At 43.2% G+C, this 23,520-nt stretch overlaps 2 protein-coding genes across 2 annotated transcripts; both read left to right on the forward strand.

Moving 5' to 3' along the window:
* Nucleotides 1-391: 391 nt before the first annotated feature.
* Nucleotides 392-17,818, forward strand: LOC115191728 (phosphatidylcholine:ceramide cholinephosphotransferase 2). Its single transcript, XM_029749583.1, has 6 exons — nt 392-516; nt 9,976-10,583; nt 11,007-11,124; nt 13,443-13,596; nt 13,906-14,072; nt 16,830-17,818. The coding sequence occupies exons 2-6, from the start codon at nt 10,129-10,131 to the stop codon at nt 17,013-17,015; spliced, it is 1,080 nt and encodes a 359-aa protein (XP_029605443.1). The 5' UTR covers nt 392-516; nt 9,976-10,128; the 3' UTR covers nt 17,016-17,818.
* A 105-nt stretch (nt 17,819-17,923) lies between these two features.
* On the forward strand, nt 17,924-23,425 carry LOC115191727 (cytochrome P450 2U1). Its single transcript, XM_029749582.1, has 6 exons — nt 17,924-18,542; nt 20,565-20,883; nt 21,089-21,423; nt 21,635-21,796; nt 22,016-22,183; nt 22,452-23,425. Exons 1-6 carry the CDS (start codon nt 18,092-18,094, stop codon nt 22,631-22,633), a joined length of 1,617 nt encoding a protein of 538 aa, XP_029605442.1. The 5' UTR covers nt 17,924-18,091; the 3' UTR covers nt 22,634-23,425.
* The last annotated feature ends 95 nt before the right edge of the window (nt 23,426-23,520 follow it).

Genomic DNA, 23,520 nt, shown 5'->3' on the forward strand with positions numbered 1-23,520 from the left:
TGAACAATCTGGCTTAAATAGAGCATGTTTATTTTGTAGATGTTTTGTATGAGAGTTAAAAATATAAATATTTTTAAAAATAAATTGAATTGCAATCAAATATCCAGTTGTATACATTGTAGTCCTAATTCATTATTGAAAGTTAGAAAAAGATTGAAATGCATATCTTGCATTTCAAAATGCTATGCAAGATATCTTTGAATGGGTGGGTATTGGAAGGTTGCTTTATCATGTCTATCACCTCTGGTCAGGTGAAACAATGGTATGCTTGCTATTAAATCATCTTTCTACAAAGGAGTGGGCAGGTACGTAAATAAGTGATGTTTTTGGCGACAGTTTCTGCAGCCGACTGTAGGCTAGGCTGTACAGTAATACAGAGAGGGGTTGGACCACTGTATGTTGCGTATGGGAGGAGCGCACGCTCAAAGACAGAGTTCATTCCAGCCATGTAAACATTAGGAGTTTGGACGCTGAAAGAACAAGGCGCACAGCTGGAGAGGATCCCAAGCAAGACAGGTAGGTTGATAAACGATATGTTCTATATGAAATGAATTATAACCAAATGCACGTATGCTAGGCTACTAAATAGCCTAGAGTGAATTGCATTATATGGAATGAATATTACAACCTGTGAAGATAAAGATTGTGATCTAGGTTGGTATCGCCAATTTATGTTACGTTGCCAGTAGGTCACGTCATTGTAGTTCGGCAACAAAATACGTTTTTCTTTCATTCACTGTGTAGTCTATAGTCATGGACAGTTCCAAATAGCCTAGTTTCCAAATTCAAACATGATCTTTCCCAATATTAAATAAGCAAGCAAAGATGCCTCCGTGGTGAAAGAATACTAGCCTAATATTGTGCACGAAATGATGATGTCATGTGAAGATACTTTATTAGGGCCAAGAGAACAGGTTCGTTTTCATTCATTGGCAGCATGACGTGGGACAGGAAATACTGTAAACATGGCACACTTCTACAGGTGATATGTTATTTCTGAACGTCTAAACTAAGCTAACTATACAGTATTTGAATAGAATACATGTAATGTACAAGCCAATGATGTAGGCTACAGTAGATGTTCAAATGTTTCTTCGTCTAATTACATTATATTAATCCAATACCGGCCCACTTCCAATTGCAGCAGGTCTATGAAAGTCTGGAAATGGCCTTCCATTGAGTTACAAGAGACAGAACAGCTCATGGAACCCTTAAAATTAAAATGACTATTTCCATGGCAGAACCCTCTTTTAGAACATGGTGGTAAATGAAGGGGGGGCTGTGTCCTACTAACTAACCAGGGCTGTTCCTGAAAAGTAAATGTTAAATGTGGAGACCTGCTGCTCAGCACACAGACACAACCCGCCCCGGCGCCCGCCCTGTAATTCTGGAGCCCTAGCAGTCTCCATACCCTGAAATTATCCACCAGGCACCCACCCATGTGTGGCTAAGCCACCAGGGTGTAACAGAGTGGTTTCAGGCGACCCGAGACCGGAGACCTGCCCATGTTGGTTTCTAAGGGGAAAGGTTAAAGTTACTGCTATGTGCTGTTGGTGAATTCATTTTCCATGTAAAAGAGTAGGAACATGCACATGTTATTTGGTCCTATGTCTTGATGGAAGACAGGCTTGAACTTGTTTACAATGTTAATCAAATCAAACTTTATTTGTCACATGCGCCGAATACAACAAGTGTAGACCTTACCATGAAATGCTTACTTACAAGCCCTTAACCGACAGTGCAGTTCAAGAAGAGTTAAGAAAATGTTTACCAAATAGACTAAAGTAAAAAATAATAATTAAAAGTAACACAATAACAATAACGAGGCTATATACAGGTGGTACCGGTACTGAGTCAGTATGCTGGTGTACAGGTTAGTTGAGGTAATTTGTACATGTAGATAGGGGTGAAGTGACTATGCATAGATAATAAACAACGAGTAGTAGCAGTGTACAAAAGGGGGGGGGGGGGGGGGGGTCAATGTAAATAGGCCAGTGGCAATTTAATTAATTGTTCAGAAGTTTTATGGCTTGGGGTAGAAGCTGTTGAGGAGCCTTTTGGTCCTAGACTTGGTGCTCTGGTACCGCTTGCCGTGAGGTAACAGAGAAAACAGTCTATAACTTGGGTGACTGGAGTCTCTGACAATTTTATGGGCTTTCCTCTGACACCGCCTAGTATATAGGTCCTGGACAGTAGGAAGCTTGGCCCCAGTGATGTACTGGGCTGTATGCATTACCCTCTGTAGCGCCTTACGGTCACATAACGAGCAGTTGCCATACCAGGCGGTGATGCAACCCGTCAGGATGCTCTCGATTGTACATCTGTAGAACCTTTAGAGGATATGGGGACCCATGTCAAATCTTTTCAGTCTCCTGAGGGCGAAAAGGTTTTGTCGTGCCCTCTTCACGACTCTCTTGGTATGTTTGGACCATGATAGTTCGTTGGTGATGTGGACACCAATGAACTTGAAACTCTCGACCTGCTCCACTACAGCCCCGTCAATGTTAATGGGGGACTGTTCGGCCCGCCTTTTCCTGTAGTCCACGATCAGCTCCTTTGTTTTGCTCACATTGAGGGAGAGGTTGTTGTCCTGGCACCACACTGCCAGTTCTCTGACCTCCTCCCTATAGGCCGTCTTGTCATTGTCGGTGATCAGGCCTACCACTGTTGTGTCGTCAGCAAACTTAGTGGTGTTGGAGTTGTGCTTGGCCACGCAGTCGTGGGTGAACATGGAGTACAGAAGGGGACTAAGTACACACCCCGGAGGGGGCCCAGTGTTAAGGATCAGCGTGGCATACATGTTGTTACCTACTCTTACCATCCGGGGGCGGCCCTCCAGGAAGTCCAGGATCCAGTTGCATAGGGAGGTGTTTAGTCCCAGAGTCCTTAGCTTAGTGATGAACTTGGTGGGCACTATGGTGTTGAACGCTGAGCTGTAGGGAGAGGTTGAAAATGTTGGTGAAGACACTTGACAGTTGGTCTGCGCATGCTTTGAGTACACGTCCTGGTAATCCGTCTGGCCAGCGGCTTTGTGAATGTTGACCTGTTTAAAGGTTTTGTTCACATCGGCTCCCGAGAGCGTTATCACACAGTCATCCAGAACAGCTGGTGCTCTCGTGCATGCTTCTGTGTTGCTTGCCTCGAAGCGAGCATAAAAGGCATTTAGCTCGTCTAGTAGGCTCGCGTCACTGGGCAGCTCGCGTCTGGGTTTCCCTGTGTTGTCTGTAATAATAGATTTCAACCCCTGCCACAGCTGACGAGCGTCAGAGTAGTAGTAGGATTCAATCTAAATCCTGAATTGACGCTTTGCGTTTGATGTTTCGTCTGAGGGCATAGCGGGATTTCTTATGTACGGTCACTGTGGGAACGACGTTATCAATGGACGTATTGATGAAGCCGATGACTGAGGTGGGGAACTTCTCAATGTCATTGGATGAATCCTGGAACATATTCCAGTCTGTGCTAGCAAAACAGTCCTGTAGTGTAGCATCCTCATCATCTGATCCTTTCAGTATTGAGCGAGTCACTGGTACTTCCTGCTTTAGTTTTTGCTTGTAAGCAGGAATCAGGAGGATAGAATTATGGTAAGATTTGCCAAATGGAGGGCGGGGGAGAGCTTTGTATGCATCTCTATGTGTGGAGTAAAGGTGGTCTAGGATTTTTTTCTCCTCTGGTTGCACATGTGACATGCAGGTAAAAAGTTGGTAAACTGATTTAAATCGGCTGACCTTCCAATGCTGTTACCGCTCCTTCTCACTCAACAAGAGGGGCATCGAAGAAAGAGAGCGATCTCTGCAATAAGAAGACTCAATGATAAAGAGCTAAAATCTAAGAAATATGAAGAAGGCAAAGTAAATGTGGACATTTGGGGTGTTTCTAAAAAGGTCTTATTAACAGACAACGATATGGCAATATTCCTCTGTTAGGCAGTACCTCATCTTGATTACTGTGCATTATCTATTCACTGACTGAACTTTATTTAAATCAAACGCATTGATTGGACAGTGGGAAAGGACATACACTGAATCCTGACCTATTTGATGGGACTTGCCATCATTCATTCCACTAAAAATGCATAATTAACCGCTCTCACATAAACATACATCCATATTTTCAAAGCTGCATTTAGCATCATAGTCCACTTAGGGTTCCCCATAACATGTCTCCTCAAATATGATGTGATTGCTTTCCAAACATTTCTAAACTAAACTGCAAAGCTCTTGAATAGTGTTTGTTTTTTCTCTGTGGGAGCAGTGTGTGTGTGTGTGTGTGTGTGTTTAAGTATCCTCAAGTGGAGACATTTTGCCAGTCCCCACAAGGAAAAATGCTATTTTAGGGGTGGTTAGGGTTACAATTAAGGTTAGTGTTAGGGGTTACGTTGAGGGTTAGGTATAGTTTTAGGGTTAGGGGTTAAGGTTAGGGGTTAAGGTTAGGGAAAATAGGATTTTGGATGGGACTCTTCACTATGATGAGCTCTGATCCGCCACAGGGCTGAGTCACTTCTGGTAGTGACTCTGCTTTATTTTAAACCCTCCCTTTGATGGTGAATCTGACAAAATAACTGGACAGCTATCATGTAACATGTCATTATGTGGGCCCAAAATGGTGGCCGCAGTTTCACGACTCCTCTAGAGTAAAATACAGCTTTCATGGCAACTGGGGTGGCTCCTCTAGAAATAGCTAGCATAGCTAACATGGGGAGAGTGGAGTGCCATCAATTACTCAGTCTGTGGGATAGGTTTGGCTGCCAGTTTTCCCATCACCACCCATCCCTGTAGACTCAGAGAGAGAACTGGGTGCAGCAGTAGGGACTGGTGGATAAACAGGCTGTGTTGTGCACACAGCTGGGAGGACCAGGTGAAAGCCTCTCCACCAGGCTAGTTATCTGTTGACCTGCAGGTCATCTCCAATCTCATCTGAAAAATATTAGTTACAGTAAATACGAATAGAAAGAAATTATAGACTTAATACTTATATCCACACCTTTACTTACTCATAAAGCCCTGTAGCATATTTTAGCCCTTATGATGCTCTCTGCACTGTCTGTAACCTTGAGAGAGCATTGAGGTACCTGCCATTGATTGATAGCCTTGAGTGAAGCATCAAAACATTGAGTATTGGCCTAAGCGCTACAGAATGAGAGGAGACAGAGAAGGCTTCTTGATAAGGACATGTTGCCTTTGATGTGCTTACTTGTCTATATAATTTACTGATATAGGATTCCTAATAGAGCTTTGTTCAGAGAGCAACAGTCAGGACCGTAGTTATTTGTTTACAGCCATCCTCTCAGAAGTTTGTTACATAAGAGAAAGCAAAACATCTGTGAGTCAGGAAGGTGGTGTTCTATCCGAAACGAGCTGGCATTGGAGGCGGCGACTTATGGTACAGAAATGAACATTCAATTATCTGGCAACAGCTCTGGTAGACATTCTTGCAGTCAGCATGCCAATTGCACACTCCCTCAAACCTTGATACATGTTGTGTGACAAAACTGCACATTTTAGAGTGACATTATTGTTCCCAGCACAAGGTGCACCTGTGTAATGTTTAATCAGCTTTGTGATATGCCACACCTGTCAGGTGGATGGATTATCTTGGCAAATAAGAAATGCTCACTAAGAACAGGGTTGAAATACACATTTGTAGAAACATGTTTGAGAGAAATAAGCTTTTTGTGCGCATGTAACATTTCTGGGATCTCGGGGCGGCAGGTAGTTTAGTGGTTAGAGCGTTGGACTAGTAACCGAAAGGTTGCAAGATCGAATCCCCGAGCTAACAAGGTAGAAATCTGCCGTTCTGCCCCTGAACAAGGCAGTTAACCCACTGTTCCTAGGCCGTCATTGAAAATAAGAATTTGTTCTTAACTGACTTGACTAGTTAAATAAAGGTTAAGAAAAAATTCAGCTCAACACTTCACATGTTGCATTTATATTTTTGTTCAGTATGAGATGTATTTTGGAAGCCGGAGATGCACTCGCACCTTTTAAACGGCGGCAGAAGCTTTTGAAGTGCAGGAGAATAGAAAAAGGCCATTCCTTAAGTGCCCTCATCATTAACTGAAAAGAGGTAGAGAGCAAGAACAGGCAGAGATTAGCCCCATTTTAAAGTACATTTTACTGGCATCCTTTTTGGTTCATGTCTCCTGTATTGGAATAGTGGAATACATGCTGTGTTGCGTTCTCTTTCTTTTTACTATACCACTCCGTGTTGCGTCGTGCCTAAGAACATCCCTTAGCCGTGGTATATTGCTCATATACCACTCTCCCTGTTCTTTTAACTTAAGAATAAACACAAACACAAGGTAAAGTTATGAATTATTATTCCTCTACTTCCTGTATCTCCAAACATCCATGCAAGGTGGACGACACAAGCCAAGTGACATGGTGTACAGTTAGCAGCTTCTACACTGTAACTACTTGAGGCAGTCTTGCAGAACATATACTCTATACATTTGAAACCTGCATATCAATTCAGTTTCAACATATAGTCTATACATGTGAAGCCTGCATATCAATTCCGTTTCAACATATAGTCTATACATGTGAAGCCTGCATATCAATTCAGTTTCAATAAACTAAACCTGGAAACATGTTATAAACCAACCATTATTATCACCCCATTTGAGTCACTAAATCAATCCCAGATATATACACACTAGTTAGTAAGGACCAGGCACCAGGTTTAACACCTCAAACCTCATGGATGCTTTAAATGGGGGTCCCCTTCAACACAAAAGAAACAAGAAAAAAGGCTCCGTCCCAAATCAACTCATGGTCCTGTGTCCAAGAATCTGTGCTTTATTCTGACGCGCGAATGGAAACCACTAGTCAACGGACCTGTGGCTTGAGGTAAGTCATGGTCCTTTGTTTTGGCTAGTTTGTCCACCTCTGGAAAGTTGACAGTAAACTATCTATTACTCCCACATCAAATTAACAATTCTTTATTTTTGTAGCTACAGTTGTTCACTTTTTGAGAGTTTAAGCATGTGGTTGCAAAAACATTTTCTCTAATAAATAAAGACAACAGAGAAAAGTGTACTTTGAATTTCAGAAGGCGACCCCTTGCTCTCAGTGTGTGTGTTTGTGCAGCCGGAGGAATGTGACGCAGGACAGGTGTGTCTGTCAACAGGTTTTAGTCAGTCTCATGTTACACACACACACACACACACACTTTGCTCTTCGGCCGTGTGAATCTCGCAGGTACACTGAAGCCTCCCTATACTAAGACTTTCATCTGTATCTGTGATAGAGGATACCAACTCCGTGGTCTCAGTCATCCATCCACCCCCTGGCTGAAGATTTCATTTGTAGTAGGCCTTGGAGTCGGAGGTTATACTTAGCTTAGGACTCAATCAAGCCAGATACCCTCTCTTTGAAAGCTGGATAAGCAATGGGTTGGGCTCACTTTTCTTAGCTCAAAGAAACCTCAAAGTACAGTGCAGTCGGTGTAATGTGTCTATGTATTGTGTGTGTTTGAACGTGTGGTGTGTGTGTGTGTGTGTGTGTGTCAAATTACTAGCCCTGTGTGTATTTTACCTGGATGGGCAGCTGGTACAATGGGATTGTGTGTTCTTGTGCATCGGGACAAAGCCCCTCTGATTGGTGTCCTCCCTTTATGAGACAGTCCATAGGTACTAAGGCATTCCACAGACACCCCTCTCTCTCTCTTCTATCTCTCTCCTCCCATGTCTACCTCTCTCTACCTATTCTCTTTCCCTCTCTCTCTATCCATCTGTGTCTACCTCCCTCTCTCTCCTTCCCTCTTCTCTTTCTTTCTTTACCTCCTCCTCTCTACCTATTATCTCTCTACCTCTCCTCTCTCGTTCTTTTTTCACCTCTTCCTCTCTAATTCTTCCCTCTATCTCTCTCGCTCTACCTGCTCTCTCTCTCTGCTCTCTCAAGTCTCAGATCTAGCCTACAGTACAGTGACAGTCTGTCCGGCCAGCACACTTCATACAGCAACTACATACAGATGTACTACATGCATCTCCCAACCAATCTCCATTTCCTGAATCTCCAAACATCCATGCAAGGTGGACGACACAAGCCAAGTGACATGGTGTACAGTTAGCAGCTTCTACACTGTAACTACTTGAGGCAGTCTTGCAGAACATATAGTCTATACATGTGAAGCCTGCATTTGGACCGCTCCTGGCTGGCATAGCTATAGTCAGACAAGAAGAGAGGAGGCTGGGGATATAAGCTCAGGCAGGGAGGACAGAAAGAGAACTACATTGCCGTGGCGGAGCTACAAATGGTTTGATAACCGTTCCAGATCCTCCTTGACAGAAAGAACACGCTTGCAGTTCAAATAAAAGCACCAGGCCTGGGTTCAAATGCTATTTGAAATCTTTCAAATACTTTTGAGTGTTTGCTCTAGTCTGCCTGGAATGCCAGGTGGGTGGGGTTTGCAGTTTTTGGACTATTCTAATGGTCCATTAAGCCATGCAAGCTCAATTAACCACAAATAAAGCAATAGTCTTTCAAATAGTATTTGAACTCAGGTCTGAGAAGTAGAACATCTGGTGCAATTGTCAGAGTCCCCAAAATAAGAGCCTTCAAAGAGTAAATGAGCCAGTGCTTGTGGGAAATATCCAACTACAAAAGGTTTGAATAAACACTCATGTCAACACCCTGGAATAGCCTGCAGTTGTAAACACCACAAAGAACATTTTGATAAAAGGAACATTTAAGCTGATACAGCCAGGAACGACTAGTACAGTAAACTCCATCTCCTTAATTTGCTAATCCTAAATATAAAGGGTAGTGGAATCAAAGTAAACATCTTGAAGTTTCCACCACCTCCTTGCTTCTCATCATCCTAATCCTAAATATAAAGAGTAGTGGAATCAAAGTAAACATCTTGAAGTTTCCACCACCTCCTTGCTTCTCATCATCCTAATCCTAAATATAAAGAGTAGTGGAATCAAAGTAAACATCTTGAAGTTTCCACCACCTCCTTGCTTCTCGTTCATCCTAATCCTAAATATAAAGAGTAGTGGAATTAAAGTAAACATCTTGAAGTTTCCACCACCTCCCTGCTCATCATCATCCTAATCCTAAATCATCATTATGGAGCCATGGCTTTTCATGTACTAATGTTCTATTGCATGAAAGCAAACCAGCAGCCTTGCTTAGGCTACATTACGAAAACCTTTGGGGAAGTGATTCCTATTTTGGTTCTGGCATCATCCCTGGACTACCTATTTTGAGAAGCGACTATTTGTTTTTTTTCCCCAGGAAGTTTGGCAGGTTTCTTGGGGAAAAAATGTGGTATTTAAACACAAACTATTTAAATCACAGGACAGGAGCTGATAGTTGAAGAGTTAGTAATGAAAGGGACATGCAGATATAGGATTTGCTAGTTTGATACAGCAGGAAGATAATCCTGCAGCAACAGGAAATTTGAATTATTATTATTATATTTAATGGAAATGTTTAGGTTTTGATACATTTTTCGATAGAGAGAAGGAAGTCTGAAATTTCAAATTGGAAATTACAAATTTCAGAAGCCATTTTAAACCTCAAATACACTACACATTTTAAATGTCCTGCATTGCAGGAAAGTTCTGCAACAGAGTGATCAGATTAAGATCCTACATCTGTAGCCTACTTGCATTTCACAATGATGACTTCCTTGACATCTGGTATTATTAATTAGTATCTCAGTTTACAACTGTCCTTTTGCTAATGTAATGGTGGTGGATATTAGTGTACTGTACGGCTGCTTGTTGTTAACTGAAGAATGAGAAGAGGTTGTCATGAGTTTCCAACAGACAGGTCTGTCTCCAGCCAAATTGAAGACAATGAGGGAACATTAGCCAGTGATTACCCTCAGATAGGCATTCCATCCTTCCATTACGGCTCAAGTCTCTCCAGTGTCTCCTTTCTGTTTTCTCCTGCAGGAAACAAGCACACAGTAAACACCTTTTGAACCAAAATGAAACTGAAATCCTAACCTCTTGTTCTTCTTCAGGGGGAAGACATCTTTGCCTCAGTCAAACCAAATACAGTAGGCCCAACAACAAGGACTAATTCCTATTTATCCAGGGCCCTCAGAGGCACTAGCTGACTTTGGGTGAACCAGAGAGCTCTTCATTGGTGTGTGGACAGTAGACAGTGTTGGACCATGGCGCTCGTGGACCCGACTGCATCCCATCTGGACCCAGGCATGGATGGTGAGAGCGGGGTCTTCGCCAGTGTCTTTGGGGTCCTCCCCAACGCCAACTGCCCCAAACACGGGCAAAACACTCCGGAGGACACGAAACGATGCCTACGCAAGGTCATCGGGCACCACAGGGACTACGTCAAGATCTCGCTGCCCGACGCCAAGGGCAACCGGCTGCCCACAGAGTGGTGGAAGACGGCCATCGCATTCTTCTACGCCATCTTCAACCTGGTACTAACCACCGTGGTCATCACGGTCGTCCACGAGAGGGTCCCGGAGAAGGAGAACAGCCCGCCACTGCCCGATAAGTTCTTTGACTACATTGACCGGGTGAAGTGGGCGTTCACAGTCACCGAGATCAACGGCATGCTCCTGGTGGGAATCTGGGTTATACAGTGGCTTTTCCTCAGATACAAGTAAGAGAACGATTATCTTGGGATATCTGTGTCAAAGGCTATCCCCATGTATGTGAAATTCTAACCAGACTATACAACATTCAGGTTTAACAGTATAAGACAGTGATTGTAGGCTATATGAAGTGCTACGGTATGCTGAACATGACATTTTCATTATTATTATGTCACAGGAGGTGGGTGGCACGTTAATTGGGGAGGACGGGCTCGTGGTAATGGCTGGAGCGGAATAGGTGGAATGGTATCAAATACATTGAACACATGGTTGGATGCCATTCCATTGGCTCCGTTCAAGCCATAATTATGAGCCGTCCTCCCTTCAGCAGCCTCCGCTGTTCTATGTCCAAGAGAAATGTTCCACAGCCCTTTTTAACAGTGGCCTGTTTGATGACATCATTTATTTTCCATTTGTGTGTTTGTTTCCAGGTCGATTGCAGGTCGGAGGTTCTTCTTCCTGATTGGCACCCTCTACCTGTACCGCTGCGTCACCATGTACATCACAACCCTTCCTGTACCCGGCAATCACTTCACCTGTGCCCCCAAGGTGTGTGTGTGTGTGTGTGTGTGTGTGTGTGTCAGCTGTGGCATGTGAACCAAGTCATGCCGTGATCTCATCCTGGCTCCCTCCAGAACTCATATCGATCTGCCTGCAATGCTCAATAGCTGCTCATAAAAAAAGCCATTTTGGATTCGAACCCTGGAGACACAAACGTTATCACATCCGGTCTTGAGTTCGATCGGAAATATATGCCCCAGGGAATCGAGGTTTTCTGGGTATTGTGGTACAGTGATCTGATGGGAGAAAGATGACGACACTGGCGAGTTTAAATGCAATTTCATTGGATAGGTACAATTCTATCCATTAACACAGGCTCATATTAACACTTCCAAACATTTACAGTTGAAGTCGGAAGTTTACATACACCTTAGCCAAATACATTTAAACTCAGTTTTTCACAATTCCTGACATTTTAATCCTGGTAAGAATTCCCTGTTTTAGGTCAGTTAGGATCACCACTTCATTTTAAGAATGTGAAATGTCAGAATAATAGTAGAGAGAATTATTTATTTCAGCTTGTATTTCTTTCATCACATTCCCAGTGGGTCAGAAGTTTACATACACTTAATGAGTATTTGATAGCATTGCCTTTAAATTGTTTAACTTGGGTCAAACATTCCGGGTAGCCTTCCACAAGCTTCCCACAATAAATTGGGTGAATTTTGACCCATTCCTCCTGACAGAGCTGGTGTAACTGAGTCAGGTTTGTAGGCCTCCTTGCTCGCACATGCTTTTTCAGTTCTGCCCACACATTTTCTATAGGATTGATGTCAGGGCTTTGTGATGTCCACTCCACTCCAATACCTTGACTTTGTTGTCCTTAAGCGATTTTGCCACAACTTTGGAAGTATGCTTGGGGTCATTGTCCATTTGGAAGACCCATTTGCAACCAAGCTTTAATAACTTCCTGACTGATGTCTTGAGATGTTGCTTCAATATATCCACATAATTTTCCTCCCTCATGATGCCATCTATTTTGTGAAGTGCACCAGTCCCTCCTGCAGCAAAGCACCCCCACAACATGATGCTGCCACCCCCGTGCTTCAACATTGGGATGATGTTCATTGGCTTGCAAGCCTCCCCCTTTTCCCTCCAAACATAACGATGGTCATTATGGCCAAACAGTTCTATTTTTGTTTCATCAGACCACAGGACATTTCTCCATAAAGTACGATCTTTGTCCCCATGTGCAGTTGCAAACCATAGTCTGGCTTTTTTATTGTGGTTTTGGAGCAGTGGCTTCTTCCTTGCTGAGCGGCCTTTCAGTTTATGTCGATAAAGAACTCGTTTTACTGTGGATGTAGATACTTTTGTACTGGTTTCCTCCAGCATCTTCACAAGGTCCTTTGCTGTTGTTCTGGGATTGATTTGCACTTTTCACACCAAAGTACGTTCATCTCTAGGAGACAGAACGCGTCTCCTTCCTGAGCGGTATGACGGCTACGTGGTACCATGGTGTTTATACTTGCGTACTATTGTTTGCACAGATGAACGTGGTACCTTCAGGCGTTTGGAAATTGCTCCCAAGGATGAACCAGACTTGTGGAGGTCTACAATTTTTTTTCTGAGGTCTTGGCTGATTTCTTTTGACTTTCCCATTATGTCAAGCGAAGAGGCACTGAGTTTGAAGGTAGGCCTCAATACATCCACAGGTACACCTCCAATTGACTCAAATGATGTCAATTAGCCTATCAGAAGCTTCTAAAGCCATGACATTTTCTGGAATTTTCCAAGCTGTTTAAAGGCACAGTCAACTTAGTGTATGTAAACTTCTGACCCACTGGAATTGTGATACAGTGAAATAATCTGTCTGTAAACAATTGTATGAAAAATTACTTGTGACATGCGCAAAGTAGATGTCCTAACCGACTTGCCAAAACTATAGTTTGTTAACAAGAAATTTGTGGAGTGGTTGAAAAACGAGTTTTAGTGACTCAAACCTAAGTGTGTGTAAACTTCCGACTTCAACTGTACGTAAATTAAAATTAGCAGATGCACTTGTCCAGAGCGATTTACGGTAGCGAGTCCATACTTTTTAATATTTTGTTTGTACTGGTTCCCCATGGGAATCAAACCCACAACCCTGGCATTGCAAGTGCCATGCTCTACCAACTGAGCCACACGGGAACATTGTTTGTGTTTCTGTGATGTTACAATGATGTTTTGTACAATGTTCTTTACTCCTGTAACTGAAGCTGCTTGTATTGTCTGTCAAGCTAATCTCTCTCTCCTACCTCTTTCTCTCTCAACCCCCCCTCTCTTTCTCTCTCTCCCTCCTATCTCTCCCTCCATCTCTCTCTCAGCTGTATGGAGACTCTCACGCTAAGATGCAGCGTGTGCTGACGTTGATCTCCGGCGGCGGTCTGTCCATCACCGGCTCCCACCTCATGTGTGGTGACTTCCTCTACAGCGGACACACCGTCATGCTCACCCTCACCTACCTGTTTATTAAAGAGTGTGAGTACTGGATAAAATATCACACACACACATCTAAATACTGTTAATTATTGATAACTAACAAGTATATCATATTCTCATCTAGGTTAGATTATCTGTTAGGTCAAACAAGGTCCCATAGCTACGGCATCATGATGTCTGAACATTTTCTGGATTAGGTAGTAATGTTACCGGGCAGATATACATTTTGTTGATGGAGGGACCCCCCCCCACCCCACTCCAGACTCATGTGTTTATATGGCCGTCCACTTAACATTGACCAGGTTAATGAAATGAAAGAACCTCCTGTGTGTGTTTTGTCTCGTCCAGACTCCCCGCGGACGTTCTGGTGGTACCACCTGATGTGCTGGCTGCTGGCTGCTGTGGGAGTGGTGTGTATTCTGGTGGCCCATGAACACTACAGTGTGGATGTGGTGGTGGCCTACTTCATCACCTCACGCCTCTTCTGGTGGTACCACACCATGGCCAACGTCCAGGTGACATGCTGATACTGTAGAATCTAGAATGATGCTGATACTAGATATAGTAAAGGGGTGGCAGGTAGCCTAGGGGTTTACAGGGGTAGGCCAGTAACTGAAAGGTTGCTGGTTAGAATACCCAATGTGAAAATCTGTCTGTGTCCTTAAACAAGCCATTTAACCCTAATTTTCTCCAGTGGCGCCGTACTACTTTGGCTGACCCTGCAAAACAACACATTTCACTGCACCTATCTGGCGTATGTGACAGTGAAACAGCTTAAAAATAAATGACACATTCTCTTCTGGTCATCCAGGTGAGATATTGATCAGTGGAGGCTGCTGAGGGGAGGACAGCTCATAATAATGGCTGGAACGGAACAAATGGAATCCCCTATTCTAGATCACCCATCCACCTATTCCGCTAAAGCCATTACCACGAGCCCGTCCTCCCCAATTAAGGTGCCACCAACCTCCTGTGATCTAGATAGAGTAATCGTTTCTCTTCTGGTGGTACCACACCATGGCCAACGTCCAGGTGACATGATACTGTCCTGTAGTAGAAGCAGATAGATAATACAGCAGATGGACAGAGATGATAAAGTAGATTCTTGATGATACTGCAGATGGACTGATACTATCCAGCAGAAACTGCTTACCAGTCTTCAGAACCTTCAAACTCAACTCTGGACCTGGAAGCCAGTTCCACTATCAATTTTTTCATTGTTCCCCAAAAATCAGGGGCTGATTTAGACCTGGGACACCAGGTGTGTGCAATTAATTATCAGGTGGAACAGAAAACCAGCAGGCTCTGGGTCTCGTCGGGTCAGAGTTGAATACTGCTGCTTTAGAATCTTCTTTTATAAGATGAATTTAATTACACCCACCAGTGAGAATGAGACAAAGTACAAAAAGTGTCCCTTTTGACAAGCAGCTTGTTCAATCTCTACTGGTTTCTCTGCAGACCTCTTGGTGGATGTGCAAGAAAATACTGACAACACAGCAGTTTAAAAGGCCCAGTGCAGTCAAAAACTTGATTTACCTGTGTTTTAAATATATTGTGACACGGAGGTTGGAATAATATGTTAAATTGTGAGAATTATGATAATGCCATTGTAATGTAAGAGCTGTTTGAAAAGGCAGGCTGAAATTTCAGGCAATTTTAGTGGGATATAGTTTTGGCCTGCCTGATGAAATCACCAGGTGGTAAATTAGTTAATAGACCAATAAGAAATGGCTCCAAACCAGAAGTCCCCACAAGAATAGTAAACAAGCAATAATTTGACCAACTGGGGACATGTTGTTAGTCCCCACGAGGTCAAATGCTATTTCTAGGGGGTTTAGGGTTAAGGTTCGAATTAGTGTTAGGGTTAGAATTACATTAAGGGTTTGGGTTAGTAGCTAGGGTTAGTTTTAGGGTTATGAGCTAGGTTTAGGGTAAGAGTAAGGGTTAGGGAAAATAGGATTTTGAATGGGACTGAATTGTGTGTCCCCACAAGGTTAGCTGTATGTGTGTGTGCGTGCAATGTCAGAAGCACTCACACACACTTCTGAACCACCTACCACAGTGTTTACACGACTCAGAGTACACCCTCATCCTCATCCATTAGGCCTGGCTAGGATCATCATGATAGATGGCTGTACCCACCCTGTGAGATTCACCTCAAGAGAAGACCGTTTTCTGCATGTTTACATAATGATTAACCTAATGTTAACGTAAGGACCTTCATGTTTCAGGGAATGTTGTGTAAACCTCCCATAGTTCTGTGAATTACAAGTGTGAACGTTTGTTTGATAGCAGTGTCATCACAATGAGTAGGTTATAGAAGTGGTATAATGTGTTGGCATGGTGTTACTCCCTCTGCTGGACAAAACTAAGGCTGACAAAACTAAGGCTGACATCATAATAGGGCCTGACATTTACTGTTACAGCTCCTTGTAGTTGTGTCAATTGCGTGACTGTCAAACAATTTCATTGATTATTGAATTGCACAAAATGAGATGTTCTACATATCCATATTACTAGTATTGATAGATGTTTATGCCAAAGTTTACAATTGTTTTTGGCTGGGTAGTAGCCTAGCGGTTAAGAGGCTGGGCCAGTAACTGAAAGGTTGCTGGTTCCATTCCCCTAGCTGACTAGGTGAAATCTGTTGATGTGCCCTTGAGCAAGGCACTTAACCCTAATTGCTCCTGTAAGTTGCTCTTAATAAAAGCATCTGCTAAAAGACAAAAAAATGAAAGAGGACTATTTATTCTTCAGTAAGGCTCTTCCTTGTCTTTGTTTGTTGTGCTAATGCTCCCGAGTGGTGCAGCGGTCTAAGGCACTGCATTTCGGTGCAAGAGATGTCACTACAGTCCCTGGTTCGATTCCAGGCTGTATCACATCCGGCTGTGATTTGGAGTCCCATAGGGCAGCGCACAATTGGCCCAACGTCATCCGGGTTTGGCCGGGGTAGGCCGTCATTGTAAATAAGAATTTGTTCTTAACTGACCATCACAGTCAACCTCTGCACCTCCATGATGGTGGCCTCCGTGAACGGCAGGCTGCCTTTATCAGTGAGAGACGGGACCCTGTCTGGGCCCACCACCTCATCCATCTCCGCCTGCACCCTCTCTGTGGTGTAAACGGGTACAAATGACATGGAAAACATTATTACATTACTACGACCATGTAGAGGATCATCCACAGCACTGTGGTGGTATCAGTACCAGCGATGAAGAGGTCTCCTATGATGTAATGCTCACGTTTAAGTTGCCTGTTGTTTTTGTTGACAGGCCCTGCGGTGCTCGCCCAACAACTACCTCACCAACACCTGGTGGAACCCCGTGTTCAACTTCTTTGAGAGGAACGTGCAGACCCAGGTGCCCTGCTCCTTCTGCTGGCCAATCACCTGGCCCCCTGCCTGCCTTAAGAACTCCTGTAAGAAGTACAGTGCAGTGCAGAGCCTGCGGGAGGAGTAGGGAGTAGGGACTCCACCCCAGTTCAGGGTCGTGTTCACCAGGCATTCACCGCCAGTGTTGCTTTGAACACCCCAACCTATTTTGTATTCATGCAGTATTTATTGTCTATTATGTGATTTAAAGTATTATGTGAAGGATATTTCATTGTTTGTGAGGAAATGGTCATATAGGGAAAGTATGTGAGAAGAATAACATAATCCACATTGGGTCCTTGTGTACTTCACCACTACAATGTATCTTATTTATGAGGTCAAGTTGCTCAGTTTATTTGAAAATGTTCTTTATTCTTGTGAATGTTACTGTAACAAACTCAACTGAAGTCAACATGTTGCGATGTCATGCAGCGCCTTGCCACTCCGGTCCCCTGCAACTCCTCCTCGCCTGGGATGCACCCGACTGGCTCATCCCCTTTCCCCGTTAGGCACGGCTAAATGACGCACCGATGGGCGGGTGTGTAGGCCGCTACCGAGGGGGACTGGGGGTGTCCACTGGCTTGCAGCTTTACTCAAAACTCCAACATAAAAGTTGAATTGTATCGAGCTATACATTATTACGTTTACATCAATTTAATTTCATGAATATAAAGTACTTTAAAAATATCTCATTTCCAAAATGTGCCTTTAAATACAAATGCATGCAATTTTAAATTGCAAATTTTAAGATGTTTGTTTTCAATGTTTTATATTAATTGTGTATTCATTTAATTTGCATTCAATGTGCATTTAGTCTTTAGTCTCATATGATGTGTGTCCTAATGTACCATAATTTATACCTTCATAATAAAAAAGAACACGTTGACTTCAGTTTTGTCCAATCAAAGTGCCGATACTAGGAGGAGTATGACGCTCGCTCGGGTCAACCCCTTTGCCTTCGTCATCTATCAACGCACCAATAGGAAGCTAGGAATCACCATGCGTCGTTTGCTTACACAAACAAATAACATGGCAGACCCTTCTGAAAAGCATCTTCTTTAAACTTTCAGAATATACTTCGAATATTTTGACGAGTCTAAATATTCAACTCGTTTCCAAGGATTACGAGGTATTTTTTGGTGCTTTGCAGCCGATATAAACCCCATGGTTATGGAATTATGGCGCGAGCTCCCAGGCACTTCTGCGCTGTCCCATGTCTGCATTCTGTCCTTGACAGTATTCGTGGCCGTCTATTATATAATGCACACATTTCGCAAACACCAGGATTTCTCCAATATTCCTCCTGGTCCTAAACCATGGCCAATAGTTGGCAATTTCGGCGGGTTTCTGGTTCCCAATTTCATCTGGAGGAGGTTTGGAGGCTGGGGAGGGGAGGACGACCCAAAGTCAAAGACACGAGCTCTAATTTCGCCTCAAGTTATTATCACGGAACAAGCTAAAGTTTACGGTAACATCTACAGCATGTGGGTAGGGAGTCAGCTGGTTGTAGTACTGAACGGATATGAAGTGGTCAGGGATGCCCTCTCAAACCGGGCAGATGTGTTCTCCGACAGACCAGAGATTCCCACCGTTACCATCATGACAAAGCGGAAAGGTAAGTGCTGCTTCTAGACTCAACCTGGGCGTAATAACGCATGGAAGCACAATAGTCAATAGATTTTGCTGAGGTCGATTTTACTCATCGGATGAGCGTTTTGCCCGGTGAATATTCTATTGTTCTATAAAACAAAAAGAAGTTGATGCCGGATAGTAAACAATGCCGGAAAGCCTTTGTGCAAAAGAACTTCCAGAAGTAATCAAGTCACTCTCATGTAACAGGAAAATGTAGACGCCTTCATTGTGGCTTACACCTACGTGTTGCGGCTATATCGGCCTTCATCAGGGTGACAAAGAATAGTGGTGAACAGGTGTATATCCCAACTCTCACAGGAAGTGACTCACTTTATTACCATATGTAATTGATAAAGTAAAACAAAAAATGGAGGGGGAAACACATTGAAGATACCAAGATGAACAAAATAAACATGGCATAACAAGAGAAAGAAATGCAATATCATAAAAGGACAAAACTGTGTACACACGAGCTCAATGTTACCAAACTTAAGAATGGAGAACCCAAAAAATAAACCACATCTTTTACAGGAAGGGAAAATAATCAATTTCCTCATTTAGACATGGCAATACAGTGGCCCTTAGTTTAAATGGTGCTGATACTTGTCGTTAGCAGTCTTTTATAGCATAGGCATGTTCAGACACCCTGTCCTTGAGCCTACATCCTAAGCTCCCACCGGGGCAGCCTGTACACCACATAGGCAGCCCAAACTCTCTGAAAGCCATTGCCATTGAAGTGGTCCCCAGTACTCGCAGGGGTCTCAAACACCTCCTACAACGCAAAACGTTCTGGATCTTTAAACTAAGGGCCTCTGTATTGCCGGGTCTAAATGAGGAAATTGATTATTCTCCTTTCCTGTAAAATATGTGGCTTATTTTTTAGTTCTCCGTTCTTAAGTTTGGTAACATGAGCTCACGTGTACACAGTTAGACACAGTTTCCTTTTATGATATTGCATTTATTTTGTGGTGTTGCATTCTTGTTATTCCATGTTCATTTTGTTAATCTTCATATCATCAATGTGATTTCTTTCTCCATGTTTCTTTACTTTATCAATTATATACAGTATGGTAATGAGTTGAGTCACTTCCTGTGAGAGTTGGGATATACACCTGTTCACCACTATTCTTTGTCACCTTGATGAAGGCTGTAGCCACAACACGTCTGTGTTTTAAAAGAAAATCTTGCCACGCATAAGCCGTAAAACATAAATGCTTTAAAAAGATTCCACTACATGAGAGTGCCTTGATTGGATGTTTTTTTGCACAAAGGCTGTTCTGGCATTGTTTACTATCCAGCATCAAATTCTTTTTGTTTTATAGTATTTCATCCCATGATCAAAGAGCACCTCATGGATTAACTATAAACCAAAGAAGCCCTCCTCTCCTTTGTCTCTATTCTATTGTTCTATCATATTGTTATATTCTATTCAATTGTTCTATTATAGTGTTCTATTGCTCTATTCTATTGTTCTGTTCTGTTGGTCTATTCTATTGTTCTCTTCTATTGGTTTATTCTATTGCTCTGTTCTATTCTATTGCTCTATTCTATTGTTCTGTTCTATTGCTCTATTCTATTGGTATTTTCTATTGTATTGTTCTATTCTCTTGGTATTTTCTATTGTATTGTTCTATTCTATTGGTATTTTCTATTGTATTGTTCTATTCTATTGGTATTTTCTATTCTATTGTTCTATTCTATTGGTATTTTCTATTGTATTGTTCTGTTATATTGGTATTTTCTATTCTATTGTTCTATTGTTCTATTTTAGTGTTCTATTCTATTGGTCTATTCTATTGTTCTATTATATTCTATTGTTATATTCTATTGTTATATTATATTGGTCTGTTCTATTGTTCTATTCTATTATTCTCATCAAAAGTCTTCCAAGCAGAAAAGGAAAGAGAAATGTAATTTTGCTCTGTAAATAATTACATATGTGTACTAGTGCATAGTGACAGCATTATTAACCGTCCTCACCACTTATCATTTCTCTGAACCTTAGGCATAGTTTTTGCACCTTATGGACCAGTATGGAGAAGGCAGCGCAAGTTCTGCCACACCACGCTACGGAACTTTGGCCTGGGCAAGTTGAGCCTGGAGCCTTGTATCCTTGAGGGGCTGGCTGTTGTCAAATCTGAGCTGCTGCGTCTCAGCGAGGAAGATACTGAGGGTTCGGGAGTGGACCTGACTCCTCTGATAACTAACTCTGTGTCCAACGTTATCTCCTACATCGCCCTGGGCCAGCGCTTCCACCACGCAGACCGGGAGTTTGGCGCCCTGCTGGACCTGATGGCCCGCGGCCTAGAGATCATCGCCAACAGGTAGCCTAGAGGTTAGAGATGTGGATCATAAGCCGGAAGGTTGACTGGTTAAAAAATGTGGGAACTGAACTGGTAACTGGAGGGCTGCTGGTCTCTGATCTCAAGCAGCATTTCCTGCTGTGTGCCCTTAAGCGCTTAACACATTTCAGTTTCTCCCAGAAAACAGGCAGTTACGTATCTATTCTACTCTATTCTATTCTAACAGCGCGGCGGTCCTCATCAATGTCTTCCCCCTGCTCTACTACCTGCCCTTCGGTGTCTTCAGAGAGGTACGGCAAGTGGAAAGGGACATCACTGCCTTCCTGAAGCAGATCATCACCAGACACAGGGAGACGTTAGACCCAGCCAACCCCAGAGATCTCATAGACATGTACCTGGTAGAGATGCTGGCCCAGGAGGCCGCTGGGGAGACGGACAGTAGCTTCTCAGAGGACTATCTGTTCTACATCATAGGAGACCTCTTCATCGCTGGTACTGATACCACCACCAACACAGTGCTGTGGATGATCCTCTACATGGTCGTGTTTCCAGATATCCAAGGTACTACATCTTCAAACAGGGTTCCTGAAATACAGGAAGAGGGGTGTGGAGGACCAGTTCAATGTGACCTAAAGAGAACTCCTTGTTGTAGCATGATGTAGTACAGTACCCAATCATAATGCTATGTGTAACATATCCAGTGTCCTGTTTCCCAATGCTCGTTGCTTTGTAATAATGTTTTCCATGTCATTTGTACCCGTTTACACCACAGAGAGGGTGCAGGCGGAGATGGATGAGGTGGTGGGCCCAGACAGGGTCCCGTCTCTCACTGATAAAGGCAGCCTGCCGTTCACGGAGGCCACCATCATGGAGGTGCAGAGGATGACTGTGGTGGTCCCCCTGGCCATCCCTCACATGGCCTCAGAGACCACAGGTGAGGAGAGAGAAACCCATACTAGTCATTCTAATTATATGGTAGAACCTGACTCTTCCATTATGCACAGTCAGATCAATAAAGTTGTATTGAATTGCTTTCTCAACAACTTGGTCAGTCAGAACCACCAGACCAACACTACAACAGGGACTGGGCTGCTGCAGCAAAAACAGGAAAGTACAACCCTTTCGCTATGGTTCGTCTGTTGTTGTCTTGCAGAGTTCCGTGGCTATACGATCCCGAAGGGCACAGTGATCATCCCCAACCTGTGGTCTGTCCATAGGGATCCCACTGTGTGGGAGGAGCCAGGCGACTTCAACCCCTCTCGTTTCCTAGACGACCAGGGGAATCTCCTGAGGAAAGAGTGCTTCATACCGTTCGGAATAGGTAGGTTGTAAGGCAGTCTCTCTCGACGGACGTATGTGGGTGTCCCATTAGCGACTTGCTCTACGATTGGCAAACGGGAGTGTAGTCACACGGTATACAGTGAGAATGAAGCCTTTCTACTTTGGACATTTACAGTTAGGCTCCTGTAAAATCCACTGAAACAAGGTTCAAAAGGTTAGTTCACAATCTCACTGGATTATTGGAATGCACGTAGTATGACCATGACTTAATATGCATCTAACCAGTGTTCTCTCCCTCTCTTTCCCAGGACGCAGGGTGTGTATGGGCGAGCAGCTGGCTAAGATGGAGCTGTTTCTGATGTTCACCAGCCTGCTGCAGGCCTTCAGTTTCAGCCTGCCCGAGGGGCTGGCCCCTCCTCCCATGCACGGGCGCTTTGGCCTCACCCTGGCCCCCTGCCCATACACTGTGGCTGTGAGGCCCCGGCGGTGAGGCCACCAGACGAACAACACCCCCTGACGCCGTAATTAAGCAGTGGTGTATCATGAATCCAGTCACAGGTAAACGGTGTTAGTTAGTCAACTCATTTGTCTGTGACTGTATTCATGATACTGCCTCTTGCCTTATTGCTTTTATAAAACTGCTACTAAAATAACAATTAATTACATATTTTAATTAAAACATTATTTTGATAAGTCAATTCATACCATTTAATTCTTCCACCAGAAGATATAGTCCAGACAAAAATCAGGTTGTTAGTTCTTTTGGTCATGTTGCTACAGACGCCACCCAGCCTTACATTTTTTTTTGCAAAGTTGCTATGCAAAAGTACTGGGAGTCCATTCTAAACAAAATGGGTGCAATGCAGGGGGACCATGTCTGTTCCCAGGGCCCTATGTTCCCAGGGCCCTATGTTCCCAGGGCCCTATGTTCCCAGGGCCCTATGTTCCCTCTGCCTATGTTCCCTCAGCCTATGTTCACTCAAACTGTTTTTACCTTCAGCTCTATCTTCTAAACAAGGCAACAGTAAATATTGAAGACAAAAACCTGTTATGTGATAAAATATTTGACATAGCTTATATTTTTCTTACCTTATGGTATTTTGGTGTGTTAATCCACTTTTACTGATGCCCAGTATTTCTATTACATGTTTTTGAAATACGTATTTCAATTACTTGAGTATTTTGTCATTTGTATTTCACTGGCCTGAAATAAGTTTAAAAATCAAAAATTATTTTAATTGTCTATTGCATTATGGCAATAAAATAAATCAAATGCACACACTATTCTTGTCTTGTCAGTAGAAAGTGCTATTGCATCCTATCAAACTACAATGGTATTATTGACTCGTCCCTGTATCAGAGCAGTAGTAGGAATCT

The sequence above is a fragment of the Salmo trutta genome, chromosome 4, assembly GCF_901001165.1.
Source record: "Salmo trutta chromosome 4, fSalTru1.1, whole genome shotgun sequence".
Lineage (NCBI taxonomy): Eukaryota > Metazoa > Chordata > Actinopteri > Salmoniformes > Salmonidae > Salmo > Salmo trutta.

Bases quoted from the DNA above. Each gene is read 5' to 3' on its own strand.
- LOC115191727 (XM_029749582.1), top strand. From the start codon at position 18,092: ATGGTTATGGAATTATGGCGCGAGCTCCCAGGCACTTCTGCGCTGTCC. The intron at 18,543-20,564 runs GTAAGTGCTGCT...TCTGAACCTTAG, and splicing joins CATCATGACAAAGCGGAAAG to GCATAGTTTTTGCACCTTAT. The intron at 22,184-22,451 runs GTAGGTTGTAAG...TCTCTTTCCCAG, and splicing joins CTTCATACCGTTCGGAATAG to GACGCAGGGTGTGTATGGGC.
- LOC115191728 (XM_029749583.1), top strand. From the start codon at position 10,129: ATGGCGCTCGTGGACCCGACTGCATCCCATCTGGACCCAGGCATGGAT. The intron at 11,125-13,442 runs GTGTGTGTGTGT...TCTCTCTCTCAG, and splicing joins ACTTCACCTGTGCCCCCAAG to CTGTATGGAGACTCTCACGC. The intron at 13,597-13,905 runs GTGAGTACTGGA...TGTCTCGTCCAG, and splicing joins CTACCTGTTTATTAAAGAGT to ACTCCCCGCGGACGTTCTGG.